At 41.1% G+C, this 26,769-nt stretch overlaps 1 protein-coding gene across 1 annotated transcript; it reads right to left on the bottom strand.

Moving 5' to 3' along the window:
- Positions 1-39: 39 nt before the first annotated feature.
- Positions 40-19,985, bottom strand: LOC131343777 (BOLA class I histocompatibility antigen, alpha chain BL3-7-like). Its single transcript, XM_058375709.1, has 7 exons — positions 19,712-19,985; positions 14,594-14,659; positions 6,488-6,742; positions 2,369-2,644; positions 1,728-2,027; positions 1,549-1,650; positions 40-1,155 (listed from the first exon to the last, which is right to left on the bottom strand). The coding sequence occupies exons 1-7, from the start codon at positions 19,983-19,985 to the stop codon at positions 1,061-1,063; spliced, it is 1,368 nt and encodes a 455-aa protein (XP_058231692.1). The 3' UTR covers positions 40-1,060.
- Positions 19,986-26,769: the final 6,784 nt, after the last annotated feature.

Here is a 26,769-nt window from a genome sequence, read left to right as displayed (position 1 = left end):
ATTTTACAGTTATTCTGTCTTCACTTCTCCTCACCTAGGCCTCTCCTTTTTCCTTTATTTCTCTAAGTGGTCTCTCCATCCATTCTCTCACATTTCACATTGGCTCCTGCTACCCAGTGTACCCGCTAACCTACTCTTACTTTATAAATTGTTCTTTTAAATATTTCACCAAATATTTTATAGACATAGCTTAATATAAATGATAACTATAAATGAAAGATTTTAAGATAGGACATTTTCCTAATTCAGAACTGCTAACAGTTGGCCAACACATTTATTTTGGGACAAACTTCAAAAACGTAAAACATGATTCTTTAGTACGTGGATTAAAATTACAGTGTTTTCTCATATTTATCATTTGTTAAGTAAGAATTTGTATGAATTATTGACCCATAAACTTTAGCAGGCAGTATAGTTGATTAGCAGGTTGTTTCCTCTTCAGCTTGAGATCAGTGCAATGTGTGCTGTAAAGAAAAGAGCCCCCTAGTGGTCAAATCAGGCCATAATTAATTAATATTGACCAACTTGTCTGTATGTCACTTTGAATGTGAGGAGCTATATTGTCTGCTCAGATTCAGTCAAATGCTTCAAAACCCATTGGTAGGTGCTTCACAGTGCAGATGGACAATGACCTGAGGGACACTGTGAAAGCAATCCAAGACTTTTATAAGGTAAAGAAGTGGAATCTGCAGTGACCAAGAATTCATTTAAACTGCATTTCACTTGCTGAAGGTAAAACACCCAAAGAATTAGGATTTGGATGGAGAAAACTTCAATATGACAAGTGTGTGTAGGAGTAGGTCATTAATATTGGAACTGTGGAGATAAGGATAATAAGCATATAAGGATCTATACACATGAGGTTTATTAAAGCAGTCAGACTAGGTACAGAAAAACACAAATCCGAAATGTGGTCAGGAGTGTAATCAAAAAAAGGCAGAGACAAAAAAACACCTGTCATAAAAACACCAGAAGCGAACAGACAATGGAGCATCAAAACCCCGGAAGGGGTGTGATTATTGAGGCGGAATGCAGGTAGAGAGAGGAGAGAGGAGGATACTCAGCTGTAGGAGTGGTGATCCGGAAATCGGAGCTGAGGGGAGAAGAAGACGCCGTGCACGGAGGTAAATGATAACGGGAAGAGCAGCAATAGGGCTGAATATGAGGAGAAGGGGAAAAAAGAAAACATCTAAACCATAGTGGCTACACAAAGGGGTTTTTACATAAATAAAAACAAGGTAAGGGAAAACAATCCTAAACTAAATGTTATTCTGAAAGTCACAAGAATGCAGTCAAACTGTACAGCTTTACAAAAATATAGATATAAATATATAACACTGTGGAATATTAATGATGAAACCCAACATCCAGTTCAACAAGACACTCATATCTCTACATTTTCTAACATGATAACATTTGCAGTTAGGTGGCTAATAGGAGGGAAAGCCATGCTACTGAAGGTCACCAGGACTGGAAAGATACAGGAAAATTTGTAAAGCTTAACTTTACTGTGTGTGTGTGTGTGTGTGTGTGTGGTCCTCATCTCACCAGAGTTCTTCTTCTTCCAGATGATAATTCCAGCAATGAGAGCTACAAGAGTCATGACAACACCAACGATGATAACAATTTGTGCTTCATCTGATCCTCCACCTGTTAAATCAGCACAGAGTCTTTATTATCTGCTGCATCAGGAAATCTGTAGTTTTATAGGAAAGTGTTTTTCCGACCTGTTAGGATTCGACACTCGTTCCTCACATTCAGCACTAACTCCTCCTTCAAGCTGCTGTGCTGAATCACGCAGGTGTAGGTGTGTTTCTGCAGATCCTCAGCTGGGACTTTCAGAATGCTTCTCTTCTGGAAGCTTCCATCCTGGTTGGGTAACGTCTCTCTGAGCTCCACGTCCTCGTTCACGTCCTCTCCGTCCTTCCTCCAGGTGATATTCACTGCTTTGGGGAAGAAACCTGTAGCGTGACACACCACCTCTGGAGAAGGCGAGTGTTTCTGGATCACTGATGCTGTAGGAGGATCTGCAGAGACAGAATTAAATTAGGTAGGAAACGTCACATTATTTTCCCTATAAAAATAAAAATGGCTGAAGAAATGTAAAGACAGTTTTGTGCTAGATAATATTAATAACAACTTAAAATCATTTAAAATATGACAAAGGTAATACATTGTTATTAGGGTTGAGGTATAAACATTGGAGAGTGTAGTATTTATCCTGTACTCTGGTTACTGTTGTTATGGAAACTGTGTATAAGATTGATAAAAGTCACTTTCAGATGTTAAACACTGTTTCATGGTGAACTGTAATTCAGTTCCATTCCATTTTATTTGTATAGCACTTTTAACAATAGACACACTTTACCTTTCCTCTCCAGAATGTCTCTGCCGTAATTCACAAACTTCTGTAATCTTTCGATACAGCCGTACTTCAGGAAGTCCTTACAGCGTTGAGCTTGATGTCCTTTAGAATCCCACTTGTTTTCTTTAATCATGGTGTGTTGTTTAGCTGCAGTCCAGGAGAACGTTTTCAGGTCAAGACTGACAAAATCTTCTCCATCATAACCGTACTGACTGTATCCTCTAGTGGTGCCGTCATCATGGAGCTCACAGCCGTACATGAACTGCATCATGTGAACTCCTACACACACACACACACACACACACAATGAGTTTAACTGCAATTCCTCTCCTCCTTTCCTCTCCTTCACAGCTTCCTTAAACAGTATAATTTATCTTTTCTGTGTGCGAACAAGTGAAACGTTTTATGCTTTGACAAAACCCTCCAATGCACAATAAATTGCATTCCTCAGATAACATTGTGACAGTGTTTTTGTATCCATGTTCTACATTCCTCTAAGTTAACTCTACAGTTTCATATTCATATATTCATGAATGTCTGAGATACAGTAGTTGATTTGAAACAGATAACAATGTTTAGGGTATGTTTTTAAACACATACATACACTCCCCACACACACATACCCTACACACACACCCCCTACACACACATTCACACCCCACACACACACCCCCTACACACACATTCACACCCTACAAACACACCCCCTGCACACATACCCTACATTTCACTTGTCTCTGAATGTGTTTTGTTTTGAGTGACTTTGATAACATCCAGAGATTCTGATCAGTTTCTACACCCACAGTTTCACAGTTGCTTCAGATTAAATATCACATTGATGGCAGTGGTCGCTCAAGTGGTTAAGGCTCTGGGTTGTTGACCATAAGATCATGGGTTAAAGCCCCAGCACCGCCAAGTTGCCACTGTTGGGCCCTTGAGCAAGCCCCTTAACCCTCTCTGCAAAATATATCTCAAAATATGTTAATACAGATGAAATGAAAACACTCAAAACTACTGGCAGTTTCTGGAGGACACGTTCTTCCCAAAAGAAAAAGGGCATTAGAAAGCTAAGCAAGCATACAAACTGCACATTGAGGAACGCTTCCACAGCAACTCCGACCCCAGACACATGTGGAAAGGCATCCGGACTATCACTGACCACAAACCAGCAATGCCTTCCTCCCAGACGAGCTCAATCACTTCTTGCTTTGACTAAGGAGTCACATGGTTGATCATCCAATATCACTCTCCATGACAGAGGTGCACTCAGCACTGAGCAGAGTAGATCCACGTAAGTCAGCTGGTACTGATGGCATGCCTGGGTGTGTGCTCAGGACATGTGCTGACCAACTGGCGCAAGTCTTCACTGACACTTTCAACCTATCACTGGCCCAGGCCACTGTTCCCACATGTCTGAAGACTACAAGTATCATACATGTGCCCAAGCATTCATCTGCAGAGTGTCTCAATGGTTTCTCCCCTGATGCACTCACCCCTTGTTATGAAGTGCTTTGAGAAGCTGGTTCTAAGTCACCTCATAGCATGTCTCCCACCTACACTGGACCCACACCAGTTTGAATACTGTCCAAATAAATAAACAGAGGATGCTATTTCAATCCTCCATTCCATTCCACATATGCTGTATCTGCATCACACAACTGACTTCACTAAGCTCAGTGGCATGGATATCTGCACATACATATGCAGTTGGATTATGGAAGTCCTAACAAATAGACCTCAGTCTGTAAGGTTGGGTAATCACATCATCCTGAACACCGGTGTCCCACAAGGCTGTGTGCTGAGCCCACTGCTCTACTCCCTGTTCACCCATGACTGTATTCTGTGGCATAACTCCAACATCTTCATCAAATATGCAGATGATACCACAGTTGTTGGCCGAATCAGCAACAATCGGCCTACAGGGAGGAGATCCAAAGCCTTTCAGCATGGTGTTCCATGAACAACCTCACCCTCAATGCCACAAAGACCAAAGAGCTCATTGTGGACTTCTGGAAATCTAACAGCAGCAGACACTCCCCTATCTACATCAATGCGTCTGAAGTAGAGCATGTTTCTTGGTGTCCACATCTCTGAGGATCTGTCCTGGCATCTGAACACCTCAACTCTGGTTAGGAATGCTCAACAGCATCTTTACTGCCTGAGAATATTAAAAAACGTTCACCTATCCCCCAAGATCCTGACCAATTTTTACCTCTGCATTATTGAGAGCATCTTGACGAGCTCCATCACAGTGTGGCATGGCAGCACCACACTGTGTGAAAAGAAATCACTGCAAAGGGTGGTGAAAACTCCTGGACGCATCATCGGCACCCAACTACCTGCCACTGAGTCTCTTCACCACAGTAGGTGTCTGCACAGAGCACACAAAATCATCAAGGACTCCTCCCACCTGAGTCACAAACTGTTCAATCCAGGGGGAGATACAGATCCAGCCGCAGCAGAACCAGCGGGTTCAGGGACAGTTTTCCCCGTAACCTTCTCAACTCTACACTACACCGCTAGGACAATCATGTCCCACGAACACTTCACCACCTTGCAGTTCTGCTTCACCCTGTACATTCTGTTACATCTTCTCAGTGTAATGTAATTATAATGTACATATAATACATACAAAGTATAGATTATCTACCTATCTGTCTGTCTGTCTGTCTGTCTGTCTATCTATCTATCTATCTATCTATCTATCTATCTATCTATCTATCTACCTAAGAGTGGTGAAGGAAGAAGTCAGAAGCATTCAAGAAGACCATGATCTTGCACCATTACATGCATCCGAGACCACTGTTTGGCTTCCAGTAACGGCTTCAAAGATGCCAGAAGAATGACATGACCTCTCTTCCTCAGCTGATTTAAACCCAACTAAAAACTTGTAGGCCCTTCTCAAATACATGCTTGTACAGCATCTGTACAGCATCTGCGAGTTGGCAGTGGCTGATTCATATCTGTCAGGAATGCCGGAGAGGAACAGACAAAGGACAGTTTAAACCCTGGGAGGGGTATGTTTACTGAGCCAGATGAATACGGGTGGAAATAGGGGAGAGGATGATACTCAGCTTTGGAAGGAACTGGATACCGGAGCTGGAAGGAGATGATCACGCCATGCATGGAGGTATATAGAGTTGGAGATGGCAGCTAGCGTGGAGGGAAAAAAGGAGACGAAGGTAGCAGTAGGAAAAGCAACGGGAAATAGCTTTGTGGTTAAGGCTAACGATAGTCAGCGCGATAGTGAGTCGGCGTCTATATGAGACCAGACAGAGATGGAGTGAAGTGAGTGAACTTAAATAGGGGAGTGGAGGTGATTAAAAAACGAGGTGCAGGTGAGCTAAATTTGTATTCGGGAGAGTGGGTGCGCTGGCGAGGGGTCGAGTCCGGCGTGTCTGTGACAATATCAAATTACTCAAGAACAAATAAAGACACATTAATTTTATGGATGGGTGGCTAATGAAATTCACTGAAAAGCAGGTTGACTATACTGACCACTGAATACTATGAATTGCATGATGTACTTGTTTAAACATTTTAAAATAAGTCAATAAATATCCTTTATAATTCAGTGCTGGACAATTGTGCACACAGACAGAAAAAGCTGTTATAATTCCCCTTAGACTAATTTCACTTTTTGTTTTATATATATATATTTCAAACAAAATACATTTTGTGACTCTGCGAGAGCATTTTATCTCTTTCAACAGGAAAACAAATCATGAAAAACCACCTAGTAAATGATGCACACAGTGTATTAGTAACCAGAAGGTCAACTTGCTGGTGGCATCTAGTATGTAGTTCTACTTGTTATGTCTATTATTGTTTCAATGTTTTTGGTTCATGTGCACATGCTTTCAGTTTGAACTTCCTCTAGAGGTTACATGGGATAATTATATAAAGGTGTGTAGTACCAGTTACTGTCTCTTACTGAAACTCAAGAGAGAAAACATGGGAAAGCCTTTTACACATAAACAGATAACACAGAATAGAAGAATAGAGATAAACGCGCGTGTGTGTGTGTGTTGTGTGATAAAGTACACAATGTAATACAATGTGTGTCTTATAAGATGTGTGTGTGTGTGTGTGTGAGTGATAAGAGCTTTGAGAGTGTTTCACCTTTAGTCTGATTGAAGCTCTGCATTGCTTTAGCCATATTTTCTTTGAACCAATCCTGTTGACCTTGATAAAAATATGTCATTCTGTTCCAATGATCATCATCAAACTTCTCTTTCCACTCTGTCTTCACGATCACCTTCCTGGTGTCGCTGTCATAGTACATGAAGTGCTCTCCATCCACCAGACCGATAACACTTAACTCTGGGAAATTTATTCCTGTGACTCCAGTGTAGAGATACTGCAGAGAGTGTGTGACTGGAAAGGTGGAACGTGTTTTAGTAACACTCATCATAGAGTACAACAACCAAAAACACCAGTAATTAATAACCAACACACACACAGATGTGTATTGTCTTCAGACTCATACGATGCTAATCCAGTTGTCATTTCTACTGACTTTACCAAACACCAGAAAAGCAGTGTTTCTCTCAGTCTAATGTTTTTTTTTAATGTTTTTTTTTTTGTTAATTCCTTGAACCTATTTATATAGCCTATTTTGGCTGATAGCTCTTTCCAGTCAGTGTCCTTAGGCAACTTTTGGGCAGAATCTGTGTGCTCCCAAGAAAAGAGCTGTTACACCTGGAGGACTCTTGCTCATTTTGGACTGAAGTCTGAAGGCAGTATTGCACATTATCATTCTCATACCATCATTCAGTGTGGCAAACTAGATTTCTGAAAACTGAGTAAAAATAGTGGAACTAGCTGTTGCTCAGTGGACAAATATACAAATATCTACAAATATAACTAAAGCACTCTTAATTCTAGAAGAGTCCTTCTCATTTTTAAAAGAGATTAATGTCTTTTTTGCACATAGATTTGTTTTTTCCTCATTTGCAAATAAGTCTGAAGTGGATATATGCATTATAAGCACACAGCAAATGGAAATGTGTGTGAATTCTTAATCACTCAGTGAATATAAATAATCTACTGTAAACATCCAGACAAACATAATGTATATAAACCAGTCGCGTAGCTATGGGTGGGCCTGGGTGGGCCACCAGATCAGTTGCTTACGACAGAACAGATTGCTTTGACTACAGCGATTGCTGGATGCCTTTACACATGCCTTTGACCCTCTTAGTTTGTTTTGGCAGGTCATACGTCATCGAGCCATGAAGCTCGAGCAGTAAGGAGCTCTGCTAGTGTTCATTCACGTTTTACTCCATCACCAGCAGCACTTTATTCTTCAGCGTGTCCCTCCCCTACACACCAGTGTAAAAGTAAGCCAATCTACATTTTCCTACTATGTAGTTGTATAGTCATTGTTGTTCATTTCATGTGGTTTATATGGCCGTTGAGCCATTTATCGGACAGTTTACATACTATAATGGTGATAATGGTGTTGTGGCGCATCTGTCAGAAGCGCACCCGGGCACGTGTGTGTGTATGTGTGGGTGCGTGTGGTGTACAGGCTTATGCTCTGATTAAATGGTGAGACTAGGCCACCTGTTTCTGAAAGATGAACAAAACGTGAGAAAAAGCATCTTTCAGGGCAAATGAAGAAAAATAAATAATTTTGTAAACTCTAGTAAAAGCCTTTACATAGGGACACAAAGCTTGGGAATTTGCAGAAATAGGACTATTTATGCAGTTACTCGTGCGCGTGTCTAATTCAGCCAATAAGAAACAGGAATGAAGCTGCGTCATCACTTGCTGTGTGTAACAGAGTAGAGGCTGAAGTTTAGGAGGCTTTCGGTTTATTCTGAAACAGATAAAAGGTTCACATGAACACTTAAGAAAGTGAAAAAAGTTGTCATGTAGTAAGTGGCCTGAATTCGGTTGCACTGGAATAAATAAATAAATAAATAAATAAATAAATGAGCCATTCCGCCAAATGGGTGCCATTTGCGTCCCCAGGACATTTTTTTTTACATTGTTGTATGAATCCATCTCTCATCTATGCTTTCAAATACTTTTTAGTCATGTCCCCAGGCTTCCACTCAGTCCTGTTACCCTAACACATCTCCCCCTCTGAAAAATTTGGAATATTCCAAAAGTCACATGTTCAATAGGAAGGCTCTTCTGAAGACCATGGGAAGCCCAAAAGTTCTGTCATTTTCTTTTCTATTCTTTCTATTATTTCTTTTTAATAATATTGTAACTAAGACTCATCTCAACGTGCTGTTGTGTTACCAAAATTATTTCTCGAAGCTTTTTGTTAATTTTAAAAATACACATTTTTGGTAAATTAGTAGAATGTGCTCAGGCTCCTCGTGCTATTAGCATAGACGCCATGTGGCTAATTGTCATGCATTTGCTAATTCTGTGCTAAAAACTCAGTCCTGCTACTTTCAGTCCTGTTACTCATATAAAGAGTAACAGGACTGAGTAACAGTAACAGGAGTGAGTAATGTCCTCTACTTTACTGATTTATTTATCTGAATATTAGTCAATATAATACTATTCACCTGATTTCATTCGAAATTACTAAAGTTGTTGAAATTTAGGATCAGCTTTATGTGTGAATACCTTACTTTAAGGGAGCTGATCCACCACCAAAAAATACGGGAAGGACCTAAAGTCAGGCAGGAAGAAAACCATCAATGACCTCAGTGAAAGAGGAAAGTGCAGAAAATGGAGGGAGACTTACCATAGGATCAAGGAGAGGAAAAATGATCTACAACAGCTCATCACACCTCTACACAGCCCCGAGCTATCACCAGTGCAAGCTGTAGATCCACAGTCAAGCACTTCCAGGTCTAGTTTTAGTTTATGAATTGGATCAGGTGTCAGAGGTGTACAAGGGAGCAATAGGGCATGTGTGTGTGTTTATTACAATATAATAAAGTGCTGTGTAATAACTAAGTAGTACAGTGTACTTAGAGAGTATCTGAAAAAAATACATGACTGCATTACTGTATGAAAGTAACCAAATCCTACTCATCATACACCACACAAAAGCACACACATGACGTGCATTCCTGTTACCCAATGTTCCTGTTACTTAATTGTTTTTTTCCAAAAAATAAAGATATACCACTGTTGTTTTTAAATTATGTTTGGCCTATCTTTTATCCAATTGTTTAAGAAATTACATGATAAAAAAGTTGATAAACTTGAGGTCTGGGTTTTCTTTAAAATGAAAAAATGGCTTTGCATATCTAGAAAAATATAGCTTGTCTGCATATATAGTGATATTTTAGTCACAAATATCAATTATTTGAATGTGTAACTAACTATATCTTTAAAAGAGGCACTTTCTTGAAGGGAAAACAAAATAATTAGTTGATATACTTTTACAAATACTTTTTAAATGGCACATGAGTTTTGGTAACAGGACTGAGAAAAATGCAACCATCGTCGGATTAAAAAACTTAACGTGGAATTCACAAAACAAGGTTGCCTGAGATGGACCGATACACATTTTGTATAGTTAAATATGTGTGTTATTAGATTCAGGGTTGAAAAAAGATCTAAAGTGAAATGTAATTTTGAAGAGTTACAACAGCCAAATAGCCCCCATTCGGTGGAATGGCTCAAATAAATCGGTCTTTTAGAACAAACATTTTGCTTTATCATGCTACTCTGATCTGTACTGCGCATTTCACAACATTACAGCACAAATTCACAGAACAGACGTTTCAAAATAACAATATTACTATTTTTTCGGGAAAAAAAACCATTTTTAAAAGCTATTCCTCAAACATTGTGCATAACCAATACAACAGTTGGGACTGACTTGTAAAACACTAAAATGTCGCACAAAACAAAATACAGTGATATTACACACACACACACACACACACACATATATACTGCATATGGCAGTAGAAGTCTTCATCTGTACCAGGCCTCTCTTACACAACTAGCATACACTGTGTGTGTCACATCCAGCATTTATTAGGGCCCGAGCACCGAAGGAGCAAGGCCAGAGGCCAGAGGCCTTGCACCGTAGGTGTGGAAGCCCTATTGTTTTCTATAGAATTTTATATATATATATATTTTTTCAACCTTTCGGGGTATTTTGGACCCCTTAACATGCTCAAAAACTCTTGAAAATCAGCAGACAGGTTGGAATCTGCGGCCATTAGGACGTCACCGTGGCTCGGCCCTGGGCATGGCACACACCCGTTACAGCGCCCCCTGGAACATCTTGCTGCATAGCTGATACACACTTGTATCCACGTATCCATGTACAACTTAGATCTCATTGAGCTGAACAACTTTCACACTGCATGTCATTAAGTCTTCCACAGGAAGTCAGTTATTTTGAGTTGTTTGCAAAACGCCCCAATGGAATTTGAAATACTCCTCCTAGGGAATTGATACAACCGCCACCAAACCCAGGCTAATATGATCTCAAGACATTGATACAACCGCCACCAAACCCAGGCTAATATGATCTCAAGACACTGATACAACCGCCACCAAACCCAGGCTAATATGATCTCAAGACATTGATACAACCGCCACCAAACCCAGGCTAATATGATCTCAAGACATTGATACAACCGCCACCAAACCCAGGCTAATATGATCTCAAGACATTGATACAACCGCCACCAAACCCAGGCTAATATGATCTCAAGACATTGATACAACCGCCACCAAACCCAGGCTAATATGATCTCAAGACATTGATACAACCGCCACCAAACCCAGGCTAATATGATCTCAAGACATTGATAATGCAGAATTGATGAGGGACTCTTGATTTCTCAAACGGTTCAGCCGTGAGAAGCCCTTAAACTTATGGTGAATAAATTGAAACAGGAAGTGGCTAATAACTTCTGTGTACATTAAGTGATCTACATGAAACCTTAGGATCATGTTAAGCATTGAAAACTGATCACACTGATATGAGAACTGTGAGTCTCGGTCATAGCGCCACCAACTGGCAGCAGGAAGTGTGTCACTTTTTGAAATCTGTAATATTTTCTCCCTTACTTTCACCTGATTTGGTTGAAAATCAGTCAGGATAATGTCAGGACATGGCTGATGTGAAACTGTGAAGGAATTTTTGATACCTTGAATCGTGTTACTATGGCGATGATTTACATGAGAACATAATAGAAGAAAATGAATCTTCTCATATCTTACGAGTGGAAAGGCCTAATGTTCCAAAATATTTCCCATAGAGAGTGTACATGTTTATGAGAAAGGTCAGTGTGGCTGGTCCCCGGGTGTGGCACAGGGCTGTCACAGCGCCCCCTGGAACTTTGTCAGAAATATAGCTGCACAGCTCATATTCACTTGGACTTATATTACATTTAGTTCTCATTGAGCTAAATGATGTTAATCCACCTGTCATGGGATCTGCTTAACAGGAAGTCAGTTATTTTGGGATGTTTGAAAAACACACCCAATGGAATTTGATATACTCCTCCTAGGGGATTTGTATGATTTTGACCAAACAGGGTCCAATATGATCTGAAGACATTGAGGATCTAAAGTTGATGAGGGATTTCTGATCTCAAACGGTTCAGCCGTGAGGAGTCCTTAAACTTATGGCGAATAAAAGGAAACAGGAAGTGGCTAATAACTTCGGTGTATATTATGTGATGGACATCAAAACACAACTGTAGGTTAAGAAAAGAAAGCTGATCACATGGACATGACTTCTGTGAGTGTCACTCATAGCGCCACCAACTGGCAGCAGGAAGTGTGTCACTTTTAGAAATCTCTAATGTTTTCCCTTCCTTTCACCTGATTTGGTTGAAAATCGGTCAGAATAATGTCAGGACATGGCTGATGTGAAACTGTGAAGGAATTTGTGATATTTTAAATGATGTTGCTATTGTGAGGACATAATAGAAGAAAATTAATGTTCTAATATCTTAACAGTGGAAAGCCCTAATGTTTCAAAAATTTTTACATAGAAAGAACAACTGGTTGTGAGTAATTCTGCTTAGTTTCATGATTTTGTGACGCTCTAACGGCTCACAACAAATTTTTACATTTATCAGTGCATTGACTGGACATGGTTTTGGCCTGACTCCTGCAGTACTAGACTATGTCCACTAGAAGATCTTTCCACTTCAGTTTTATTTTTTTAAATATGGCTTCATGTTCACAATTTATATATACAGAGTCAGCCAAAAAATGTATATATAGACTTCAAGAAAAGAAAAAGTAGACATTTTTTCCTGGGTGACTCTCTCTGTTTATAAAATGATACAGAAATATAGTTTAGAGGGAGAGTCATTGTCCCTTTTCACATCACTGGACATTGCTATGATCTGTTTCATTACACCCAAACTGTCACTTTTGCCCTTATATTGTTTAGACGGAGAGTTAGTGTTCTTGTTGCCATCAGTGGACTTTGCTGTGATCACTTTCATTACACCCAAATTGTCACTCTTGTCCTTTTGGTATTTCCCCTGTTAATGCATGTACCCACTGTGCTCACTGTGTCGGGTGCGCCTGGGCGGCGATGGCACCGTGTAGTGATGGCCCATAGTGCGAGGGCCCGTCATTGCTGCTTGCAGCTATATTTCTCTTTGTGTTTGTCGGTCCAAACGTCCAAACATGTCATTTCTGCCTCTACAAAGTTTAGCAGTTCTCTACAGCTCAGTTTATCAATTTCACAACTCTAATCAATGTATATTTGATTACCTGAAGCAGTGGATTTAATCTCCATCACACACTGTACTACAATGTAATTGGAATTTCCTCCAGTCTTCTCAGAAGGCTTTTCACTAGATGTTAATGTCGTTATGTGGAATTGCCCATTCAGCCAAAACACATTAGTGTGCAGATCTTTTTTTAACTATAAGCAGGATAAAAGTTTGTTTAATGCCCCTGGACCACCAGGGTCAGACTTCACTATCACACTTTACTGGTTTTATGACATACACTATATTGCCAAAAGTTTTGGGATGTCTGCCATCACATGCACATGAACTTTAGTGACATCCCATTCTTAATTCGAATTAATTTGAATTGTTTATCATTCCTCTAGAAGTGTGTTTGTGAGGTCAGGCACTGACAGAGACATCAGGCATTGTTGTTGTTCTACTGGGTTGAGGTGAGGACTCTGTGCAGGCCAGTCAAGTTCCTCCAACCCAAACTTGCTCTTCATGTCTTTATGGAGCTTGCTTTGTGCACTGGTGTGCAGTCATCAGCTATTGACTCTGCAGAAAGTTGGTGACTTCTGCCCACTGTGAGCCTCAGCATGCGCTGACCCTGCTCTGTGATTTTACATGGCCTATCACTATGTGGCTGAGTTTCTGTTGTTCCCAATTGCTTCCAATGTATTCTAATACTAATAACAGCTGACTGTGGAATATTTAGTAGTGAGCAAATTTCAAGAATGGACATATTGCACAGGTGGAAACCTATCATGCTACCACACTTGAATTCACTGAGCTCATGAGAAGCAGTCTGCATGCCTAGGTGCTTGATTTTATACACCTGTGGCCATGGAAGTGATTGGAACCCCTGAATTTAATGATTTGGAGAGGTGTCCCAAAACGTTTGCCACTATAGTGTAACTAATATCAGAAGATAAAAAAAAGTGTCAATCAAATCTGTGGGGATGGAAAAATGCGACAGAAATGTTTTTGCTTCTACTTGTTGATGTAACTGAAATAGAAAGTAGGTTAAAAGATCATTTAGATGATACAAGAGTGGTGGTCCACCTTTCTACTTTTCGCTCACAAAAAATCTGCATCTTCAGGATGGATTATCTGTAACCTCCTCACAAAATGGACTCTCTTGGGCAACAATCACCAATGTTAGGTTTGGTCGAAAATTAAACATTGTACAAGAATATAAAAACACCTTTAGCTGGACTTCCTTCTCAGTCCTATGTCAACAGATTAAACCACACTCCATGTATGTACACTTATTACACTTTATCACATATAATATACATGTAAATGATGACAATCTGCAGTTTAGAACACATGAAGCATGACTATTGGGATTAAAAATCTGATTTTTTTACCTCATTAAAGTTTAGAATATTTATTTGATGTACTATTTGTATATTCTGAGCTGCTCTTTAACACACACACAAACCCAGTAGTGTTTCATTGATCCACCATCTTGTATAAACCAGACCAACTACACAGAACTCTTCTCAGTGGTTAAAAAGTGTTCATCTCATTCACACATGAAAAACAAATCTACAACGATACGAGGAAATAAAGAAATCCCACTCACCTGCTGAGGAAAAATAACGAAGAAGAAGAGCAGAACTTTCATTAGGACAGGAGTGAGGTCCATTTCCTGTAGAATTGATGTAGAATTAATCTTCAAGAGAATATAGTCCTTATATTACAGATGGAATATTTTGCCTTTTGGTTTCTTACATATTATTTTTGGAGAAAAATGAAATTTTAAAAAGGAGTCGATAGAAAAAAGGAGTATTCCTTTAAAGACCACCAGGTATCAAAACGTAGTTAGTTGTTAGCTACATTCATTCCTGTGAAACCCAGCCTCTGAAACAGAAACCTGAAGAGACAATAAAACACATGTGGAGTGAAATCATGCAATCTGACTGGTCTGATGAGGAAACTTTAGATTTAAACATCAATAAAGTAAAACAGTCAGTTTATATACAGCTTTCATCACACAAAGTCCAGTGGTGTAGAGTCTGTGGAGGACGAAGTACTGAGAAATGATACCTCACTGAAACTGTAGATAATGTTTCGACTGCTCACGTAGTTACATCCAGAAAAATAAAACAAAACACATTCAGATAAAAACAAAAAGGTATTAGCTAGTAAAATGTCTTTAACTGAGGAAATTAAGCTAATGACATGTTTCATGTGAAAAGAAACTTTTATTATTCATCTAAAATGATTAAAGCATCATATTTGTTCTATTGCATTTTGCCTGAAAACATCATTGAATCTTTTCTAGGTTTGTCTCATTAGTTAGAACTAGACTTGTTTTCCAGCCGGTCACGTTAGCTACTGGAAGGTATGCTAGTCTAACCAGGTATTAGCAAAGATACAGACAAATAAACATTAGCAAAATATACGTTAATATGCACTGTAAAGAGGCAACTAAAACAGAAAGATCTTTCAACAAATATAAGGCATAAAGTTTTTTCTAAAATATAACTTTATAATTTAGTGATAATTCATTTCACTAAATCTCTTGCAAAGTCTAGATAAGCCAAAAATAATGCTTAGGTAGTGTAAGGTATAGTAACAAAGTACAAACGATTGTACACATGTTTATAGATGTGATTAATAATGAATCATTTTAAATCTATTTAATATTTAAATCATTTGCCATTTCTATGAACAATCCTCACTTTATAGTGGTGTAGCACAGAATAATGGAAAAGTGAATCACTGCTGTACAAGTGAAAGAAAGAAAGAAAGAAAGAAAGAAAGAAAGGAAGAAAGAAAAAGAAAGGAAGAAAGAAAGAATCGATATATAATATAATATATAAAGATAAAGTATGATCATATGATTCAAATTCTAAACCTCCAATCACTGTTGTGTGTAAGCTTCTACACCACACAGTGTTCATAATCTGTTCTTCATATTTTCATGATGTGTTTGTATGGATCTTTAGACTCAGTGTTTGCAGTATTTATCTCTATATCTTAATTAAACTATTCAGTTTATTTAAAAGAGCCTCACAGAGCGACACACTATACTATAATCCTCACAGAGCATGATGAATGAGGACACGTGATCAAATAAAGTATATAAATGTGAGTGAGAATGAAATGAATAAACGGTCAGTGTGAGGGAACAGTAACAGTGCTGCATCATTTATAAATATTAACGGTCCAGGTGGCTCATGGTACCCAGTGTACCCGCTAACCTACTCTTATTTTATAGATTATTTAGACATATCTTAAAATAAATGATAACTATTAATAAAAGATTTCAATCTACTGACGTTTTTCCTAATTCAGAACTGCTAACAGTTTGTCAACACATTTAATTCGGGACAAAAAACATCTCAAATATCAAAAATGTAAAATATAATTTTTTATTACGTGGATTAAAATTACAGTGGTATTTTAAACTGCAGGAGGCGGTATGGTTTCCTCTTTAGCTCGAGATCAACACAGTGTTAAGAATAAGATGGTCAACTATTAATTCATTAATATTGACCAACTTGTCTGTATGTCACTTTGAATGTGAGGAGCTATATTTTCTGCTCAGATTCAGTCAAATGCTTCAAAACCCATTGGTAGGTGCTTCACAGTGCAGCTTTACTTTACTGTGCATCACTGTGTGTGTGTGTGTGTGTGTGTGTTACAGATCACACACTTTACCTTTTCTCTCCAGAGTCTCTGCCATAAGACACATACTTCTTTTTCCTTTCTTTAAATGGTTTTAATTCCCTTCTGTCACTGTGTTAAAGCTTGATGAACCTGTGTACTTACACTAGCTCATTGTTAGGTGTCGACTTTGCGTAATCATTTTAATGAATTAACTACAATCTTCCTTTCAGTAAGTGTTAGGACTAGAGTGGTAGTAGATTAGGGTGAGGTTATGAATTTCCACATTTGGAAGTTTACAACACATGATACTTACTCATATCTACATGTGAAGGAATATAATTTAATCGCAGCACAGTCTTTCTTATTTCACAGCCTCTTCACATTTCACTATAAAGTCCTGAGCTTCATTCAGTTTCACTCAGAAATACATCACAGTACAAAAAGAAACACCTGCAGTTTTCAATTTATGTTGTCAAGATAAGATAAGATAAGATAAGATAAGATAAGATAAGATAAGGCAAGGCAAGGCAAGGCAAGGCAAGGCAAGGCAAGGCAAGATAAGATAAGATAAGATAAGATAAGATAAGATAAGATAAGATAAGATAAGATAAGGTAAGGTAAGGTAAGGTAAGGTAAGATAAGATAAGATAAGATAAGAGATGTAAGAAAAAATGATTATGAGCTTGTGCTTACCTCAGTGAGGTTTTATCACAATATCTGGCAGAAGCGAACAAAAAACGAAGACACGGAGCAGAGCAGGTGATGTCTATCATACAGGTGTCAGATTTTATGATGGAGAGTCTAACACAGCAAAGTGAAACTGAAAACATTTATTTTGCAGCAAACAACACAGGACCAGTTCAGCCAGTAGAATTCATATTTGTGTTATTTCTCACAAAACAAAATAGTGTAAACACAGACGTCCTTACACAAACCTGTCAGAGACGATGAGAGATTGTGTGTATAATCTGTAGCAAATGTACGGTTTATATTAATGTATTAATGTAAGTATTTACTGGTTAGAGAAAGAAAATCATAAAGTTATTTATTTATTGAGATAAGGGACATAACATGTTTAGGTGTTAGTTTTTTTAATACTACATTAATTAGAATGAATATATTTGTAGATCTCAGCTAACAAAACATGTAAGAGAACAGGTATTTCTGAAAAATGTTTTTTTCTTTATAACTTTATTCGTGTCAACTCCGACAAATGCACTTAAAACCTGCTATTGCAAGTGCAAAAAATAAAATGTAAATAAACTGTTCTGACAAATTCCATCATACTATGTGCTGAAGAACCGAAGGAGAACATTGGACTGAGATTAGAAATCAGCAGCTGATGTACACACTCAGCACTTCATCACACCAACCCTTCATTATTCTCCACAAGTGCTTTATTCTTTATTATATAAATGCACTCAACAAATAATGTGCTAGATTTACTTAAATATAAATATAGTGCATCATTTTGCCCGTCTCTTTTTTAAGTAATTTTCACATGGAATTCTAATCCTGTAATAGACGATGTTTAAATATATAAATATCCCAGCAAATGTTTTTGCTGAAATTTATCGATTGGTGCAACAAAATATTTTAAGTAGAATTTACTATTTAATTTAAGTTATATGAAGCCTCTTTATTTCTATAGCACTCAACTTCAACATGAGCTTAGACTTCTCTACCACTTCTTGGTTCTAAACTTTTACTCTCATGTCTCTGCTACTTGTATGTTTAGTACTACTGCCATCTAGAGGACAATCACAGGAACATCAACTAATCACTACATCCCCTTTCCTTTAAAATGAAATATAAACTGTAGTGCATAAACAACAGAGGCAATATAACACACAATTATCAAATTACTAAACAGCCATTTAAAACAAAAACAATTTGTTTACTACTTTTCACGTGTAACTAGGCAAAGTCATTTACAAATTAAGTCAACCAGGTTTCTTTATGATACGCGATTATCACTGGTTGACAGTGACTGGTTGTCACTGGTTTCTGCAGAATGACCATTATCCAGGGGAACGGAAGATGAGGGCCAAGACTGCATGCCTGGTGGGACTTGTTCTTCAGGTGAGACCAGAATTCCTTCTTCTTTCTTGTCAGCCAGTGTGTTGTTTGTTTCTTGTGCCTTAAGGAGACTTCTGTGATTTCTCCTTAGAATTTTCCCATTCTCTGTTCTGACAGCATATGATCTTGGATTTACTTCTTCCAAAACAACAGCTGTCTTGTCCCAGCAGTTCGCATCTTCCACTCTCACAATGTCATTCTTTGAGAACACTTTCAGCATTTTTGTTTGTTTGTCATCGTTTGCCTTTTGTCTCTTTTGGAGAGCTTTCAGTTTCACTGTTCATCTGGTCTTGTTTTGTGTTAATTCTGAAATGAAGCATCATTCTTCTGATTCATTAAGACCTTTGCAGGAGATGCACCATGCTCAAGAGGTGTTGCTCGATAGCTCAGAAGAGCTCGATATGGATCTGACTTGTCTTCTGATGCTTTCTTGAGCAATTGCTTCACAATATGCGCTCCTTTTTCCTGCCTTTCCTGTTACACTGAGCATGATGGGTACTTGAGGTCACATGTTTGAAATCATAGTGAGCAGCAAAATCCTGAAATTCTCTTGAATTGTAGTATGGGCCGTTGTCACTCACCACTACCAGCAGAATGCCATGCCTGGCAAAAATTGACTTCATATGCTGAATCACACATGGACTTGAGGAGTTCAACAGCAGGTTTTTGACAGCAGCGATTTCTGGAAAACTAGAAAAGTAATCCACTACCAGCAAGTATTCTATTCCATGGAAATGAAACAGATACTGAGGTAGATACTGAGGGGTACTGAGGTAGATCTGTTGCGATCATAGTTTCTCTTGCCTGCCTGTTTTGATTTTTTAGGCATACTTCACAACTACTGACCATTTTCTCAATGTCAGAATTTATTCCAGGCCAATAGACTGAATCTCTGGATCTCCTTTTGCATTTCTCCATTCCAAGATGTGCTTCATGTATCCTGGAAAGCATCTCTTCTCTCAGCACTTGTGGAATGACTATTTCTCCTCTCATCACAGAAGAATACCATCTGCCATACTGAGCTCCGATTTAACATTGTAGAAATGAACACAAAAACTTTTCACCCAGTCATTGTTCAGATTGTCAACATCAGCTTGGAGAACTGGATCTTTTGCTGTCTCTTCAGCTATTTGCTTGAGTTTCTGATCAGAGACGGGAAGAGATTCAACAATGAGGTTCACATGCGTGTTCACATCCTCCTCCATGGAACTCAAATCTGAGAATTTGCGTGTTAACGGTGCACGATGTACGTCTACCCTTTGGCATGACCCTTTAGTCATTTTCCCAAACTTCATTAATATGTTAGGAGTTGTAGGCTGGTTTACCTAGTTAGTGTGGTTAATGTGAGTAGGCAGTAAAATAACTAACACTTTAGTGGTAGCTAGCAAGTTAGCAAATGTAGCTTTGTAGAGATCCATTTGAAGATGATGCATTACCCGCTATTCAGTATGCACTGCTAAAAGCAAATAGCTCGTGGTAATGCTAGCTAATAAGGTACACATTAGTATGATTTTTCTTATGATTCTGAATGTTCCAAATTTAAGAGTAAACAATACTCCACAAAATGAACTTCTTGAAGAACGTCTTGAGAAACTGGATGCCCAGGTCTGTTCCTTAATTGTCTGTGGGATGATATTGTAATATGTATGTTTTTTTTTTTTACTGTAAAACATATTCTATATCTTAATGATGTCATGGCTCATGTGTTGACTCTCCATAAACTGTGTTTTTCAGCAGACCCTCGATGTAATTTCACATAGGAGGTCTACTGTTCTTCGTGGTCTTCCCTTGTACATGAGAGAGACAGCTTCAATTTCAAAGGTCATTCTGGTCATTTGTTTTGAGGTTTACTTAAATTAAGACTAGCACTGCTGTTTCAAACTCTAACTAAAAACCATACAAAAGTTTACCCCAGTTCAGCTGTTTCAGTTTAGTTATATTAATAATAACTCTAAAGTTATTGCAGTTATAATTTGAACACTTTCATGCCAGTGATTATTTTTTGGCAATTCTGCTGCTGGGAACTGATGTCTGATAAACTGACGATATCGCTAATGATTTTAGCTATAAATTTAGTGAACACATGAAGTAAAACCATGTTAAAACAATTAAAAAAAACACAACAAATAACACTCAGAGCTCCAAACTAGAGTTATTAAATAAACCTGCAGACATTCTGGACATTTCAGAAAGGTTGTTGTTTCCAGAAATCACTTCCTAACTTCCAGCACCTCCATATTTAATATTTTAATAAATGATTTTATGTCATTAGATCCAGTTTCCTTTGGGATTAGTTGGTAGAAGTCTGGGGAAAAGTTCTTCTGAAGCAGTTTTCACTGCAGTGTCTCTGTCTCACTTCTGGGATTTGACCTCATAACCTTCATAAACAGAGAAGTGTAACTCCTGAACTCTGACTGGAATCGTGTGTAACCTCTGAACTTTCTCACCTTCTGAGCTTTGGCACAAAGTCGGAGCGAGATCGGCCCATTCCCAAGATTTACACCAAAACAGGAGACAAAGGTTTCACAATTCTCATCTCTTCTTTTCTCTCTCTTTGTACACGGACATAAACACACTGAGCCTCAGCATTTCCACCTGCATTATTTCACACAGTGTGTTGGATGTGTAGGACCACCATAAAGAGCACTGAGTGTCTTTTCCTTCTCCAGATCCAGTGTGTGCTGCAGGACGTGGGCTCTAACATGGCCACTCCTCGCTCATCAGCCCGAGAGAGCCACATACACCGATCAGGCATAACATTATGACCACCTGCCTAATATTGTGTTGGTCCCTATTTATGAAGGCAAAACAGCCCTGACCTGTCGAGGCATGGACTCCACTAAATCCCTGAAGGTGTGCTGTGGTATCTGGCACCAAGATATTAGCAGCAGATCCTTTAAGTCCTGTAAGTTGCAGTATTTGGAGTCTTCTGTATTTGAAACAAACCCAGTTCCAGTTTTCTGATAGTAAATGTTCTTGTACTTTGGATAAAGAAACTCTTTAAAGCTGGACTGTATTCTCACCTGTGTGACTCTGGGTTCTTCTCTCGTCCTCTCACTGTGGATTATGTTCTACAGTCTGGGGGGAAAAGCAGCGCCGCCCTGCATGTGGCCAGAGCTGTGCTGAGCTCTGGTCAGTCTCACACACACACACACACACACACACACACACAACTAAAAAAAAACTAAACTATACTTAAGGTGCAATCTTTAAACTAGACATACAACAGAAGTGCACAGGATGACGAGACAAGACAAACAACATATAGACCGACTTTGTGTGAACAGTGTAGACAGTGAGTGCAGATATTAAAGTGACACATGTAAACAGGATCAATATAAAATGTGACATATGCATGCAAACAGGACAATTAGTGTTTGTGTGTGTGTGTGTGTGTGTGTGTCTATTTCCAGCACAGTCCAGTTCTTGTTTGGAACACAGTTCTCAGTTTTTGTGCATGTGTGTTATGTATGTGTGTGTATGTCTGTTTCCAGCACAGTTCAGTTTCTCCTGTTGAGATCAGATATTGGTTTTGTGTGTGTGTGTGTGTGTGTGTGTGTGTGTCTCTGTGTCCAGTTCAGCTCAGGTCTCTATTGAGATACCTGATTGCCTGAGGGACTGTTTAACAGTCTGGTTGTGCGGGTCCGGATGCTTCGGTACCTCTTTCTGGATGGCAGAAGGGTGAAGAGTGGATGTGAGGGGTGTGTCGGGTGTGTAAGAGTGTGTGTGAGGGGTGTGTGGGGTGTGTAAGAGTGTGTGTGAGGGGTGTGTGGGATCATCCACAATGCTGTTAGTCCATCACAACACGCTCCAACCAGAAGCCGTGGATGACTGCAAAAGTGCGTGCTCTCCTGAAGTCGAGAGACTCCGCCTTCAGATCAGGGGACAGGGCTGCCTTAAAAACAGCAAGGGCCAAATTGTCCCGAGCCATCAGAGAGGTGAAGCACACACATGCCCAGAGAATCCATGGCCACTTCCAGAACAATGGTGACTCCTGGCACATGTGGCAGGGCATCCAGGCGATCAGCAACTACAGGACATCACCTGCCTGTGACAGTGAGGCCTCCCTCCCAGACACATTAAATGACTAACCCTAACCCCGAGGCACAGAACAACGTAACAACGAGGAAGACCATCCCTCCTCCTATTGACCAGGTGCTCTGTCTCCCCATGGCTGACATGAAGAGAACTCTTTGCAGAGTTAACCCACGGAAGTCTGCTGGACCAGATAACATTCCTGGCAGAGTTCTCAGGGAGTGAGAGACCATTGTCCCCGTGCCTAAGAAGTCTACGGTTTCCTGTCTCAATGACTATTGTTCCGGCTCACTCACACCAATCGTGATGAAATACTTCAAGAGGCTCGTCATGAGGCACATCAAAACACAGCTACCACCCTCGCTGGACCCCTTGCAGTTTGCGTATCGTCCTAACCGTTCCACGGATGATGCCATCACCACAACCCTCCATCTGGCCCTCACACACCTGGACTGTAAGGAATCATATGTACGAATGCTGTTCATAGACTTCAGTTCAGCTTTCAATAAAATCATCCCTTAGCAGCTGATTGAGAAGCTGAGCCTGCTGGGTCTGAACACCTCTCTCTGCAACTGGATCCTGGATTTCCTGACTGGGAGACTTCAGTCAGTCCGGATCGGGAACAGTATCTCCAGCACCACCACACTGAGCACTGGAGCTCCTCAGGGCTGTGTGCTCAGTCCACTGCTGTTCACTCTGCTGACTCACGACTGTGCAGCAATGTACAGATCCAACCACATCATCAAGTTCACCGATGACACGACCGTGGTGGGTCTCATCAGCAAGAACGACGAGTCAGCATACAGAGAGGAGGTGCAGTAACTAACAGCCTGGTGCAGAGACAACAACCTCTCTCTGAACGTCCACAAGACTAAAGAGATGGTTGTTGACCTCAGGAGAGCACAGAGTGACCATTCTCCACTGTCCATCAACGGATCCTCTGTGGAGATCATCAAGAGCACCAAATTCCTTGGTATTCATCTGGCAGAGAACTTCACCTGGTCACTCAACACCAGCTCCATCACCAAGAAAGCCCAGCAGCGTCTCTACTTCCTGAGGAGGCTGAGGAAAGCCCATCTCCCTCCCCCATCCTGACTGTGTTCTACAGAGGGACCATGGAGAGCGTCCTGAGCAGCTGCATCACTGCCTGGTTTGGGAACTGGACCGTCTCAGATCACAAGACCCTTCAGGGGACAGTGAGGACAGCTGAGAAGATCATCAGAGTCTCTCTCCCCTCTATCACAGACATTACACACCCCTCACACACACTCTTACACACCACACACACCCCTCACACACACTCTAACACACCCCACACACCCCTCACACACACTCTTACACACCCCTCACACACACTCTTACACACCACACACACCCCTCACACACACTCTAACACACCCCACACACCCCTCACACACACTCTTACACACCACACACACCCCTCACACACACTCTTACACACCACACACACCCCTCACACACACTCTTACACACCCCTCACACACACTCTAACACACCCCACACACCCCTCACACACACTCTTACACACCACACACACCCCTCACACACACTCTAACACACCACACACACCCCTCACACACACTCTAACACACCACACACACCCCTCACACACTCACTCACACACACACACACACCCCTCACACACACTCTTACACACCACACACACCCCTCACACACACTCTAACACACCACACACACCCCTCACACACACTCTTACACACCCCACACACCCCTCGCACACACTCTATCACACCACACACTCCCCTCACACACACTCTAACTCACCACACACTCCCCTCACACACACTCTAATACACCACTCACTCCCCTCACACACACTCTAACACACCACACACACCCCTCACACACACTCTTACACACCACACACACCCCTCACACACACTATAACACACCACACACACCCCTCACACACACTCTTACACACCCAACACACCCCTCACACACACTCTTACACACCCCACACACCCCTCACACACACTCTTACACACCACACACACCCCCTCACACACACTCTTACACACACCACACACCCCTCACACACACTCTAACACACCACAAACACCCCTCACACACACTCTAACACACCCAACACACCCCTCACACACACTCTTACACACCCCACACACCCCTCACACACACTCTTACACACCACACACACCCCTCACACACACTCTAACACACCCCACACACCCCTCACACACACTCTAACACACCCCACACACCCCTCACACACACTCTAACACACCACACACACCCCTCACACACACTCTAACACACCCCACACACCCCTCACACACACTCTAACACACCACACACACCCCTCACACACACTCTAACACACCCCACACACCCCTCACACACACTCTAACACACCACACACACCCCTCACACACACTCTAACACACCCCACACACCCCTCACACACACTCTTACACACCACACACACCCCTCACACATACTCTTACACACCACACACACCCCTCACACACACTCTAACACACCCCACACACACTCTAACACACCACACACACCCCTCACATACACGCTAACACACCACACACCCCTCACACACACTCTAACACACCACACACACCCCTCACACACACTCTAACACACCACACACACCCCTCAAACACACTCTTACACACCCCACACACCCCTCACACACACTCTAACACACCACACACACCCCTCACACACACTCTAACACACCACACACACCCCTCAAACACACTCTTACACACCCCACACACCCCTCACACACACTCTTACACACCCCACACACCCCTCACACACACTCTAACACACCACACACACCCCTCACACACACTCTAACACACCACACACACCCCTCAAACACACTCTAACACACCACACACACCCCTCACACACACTCTAACACACCCCACACACCCCTCACACACACTCTAACACACCACACACACCCCTCACACACACTCTAACACACCACACACACCCCTCACACACACTCTAACACACCACACACACCCCTCACACACACTCTAACACACCACACACACCCCTCACACACACTCTAACACACCACACACACCCCTCACACACACTCTTACACACCCCACACACCCCTCACACACACTCTTACACACCCCACACACCCCTCACACACACTCTTACACACCACACACACCCCTCACACACACTCTAACACACCACACACACCCCTCACACACACTCTTACACACCACACACACCCCTCACACACACTCTAACACACCCCACACACCCCTCACACACACTCTTACACACCACACACACCCCTCACACACACTCTAACACACCACACACACCCCTCACACACACTCTTACACACCACACACACCCCTCACATACACTCTAACACACCACACACACCCCTCACACACACTCTAACACACCACACACACCCCTCACACACACACTAACACACCACACACACCCCTCACACACACTCTAACACACCACACACACCCCTCACACACACTCTAACACACCACACACCCCTCACACACACTCTTACACACCCCTCACACACACTCTAACACACCACACACACCCCTCACACACACTCTTACACACCACACACCCCTCACACACACTCTTACACACCCAACACACCCCTCACACACACTCTTACACACCCCACACACCCCTCACACACACTCTAACACACCACACACACCCCTCAAACACACTCTTACACACCCCACACACCCCTCACACACACTCTAACACACCACACACACCCCTCACACACACTCTAACACACCACACACACCCCTCAAACACACTCTAACACACCACACACACCCCTCAAACACACTCTTACACACCCCACACACCCCTCACACACACTCTAACACACCCCACACACCCCTCACACACACTCTAACACACCCCACACACCCCTCACACACACTCTTACACACCCCACACACCCCTCACACACACTCTAACACACCACACACA

Source organism: Hemibagrus wyckioides, linkage group LG22, assembly GCF_019097595.1.
Source record: "Hemibagrus wyckioides isolate EC202008001 linkage group LG22, SWU_Hwy_1.0, whole genome shotgun sequence".
NCBI lineage: Eukaryota > Metazoa > Chordata > Actinopteri > Siluriformes > Bagridae > Hemibagrus > Hemibagrus wyckioides.
This window is presented reverse-complemented; position numbering and strand designations above follow the sequence as displayed.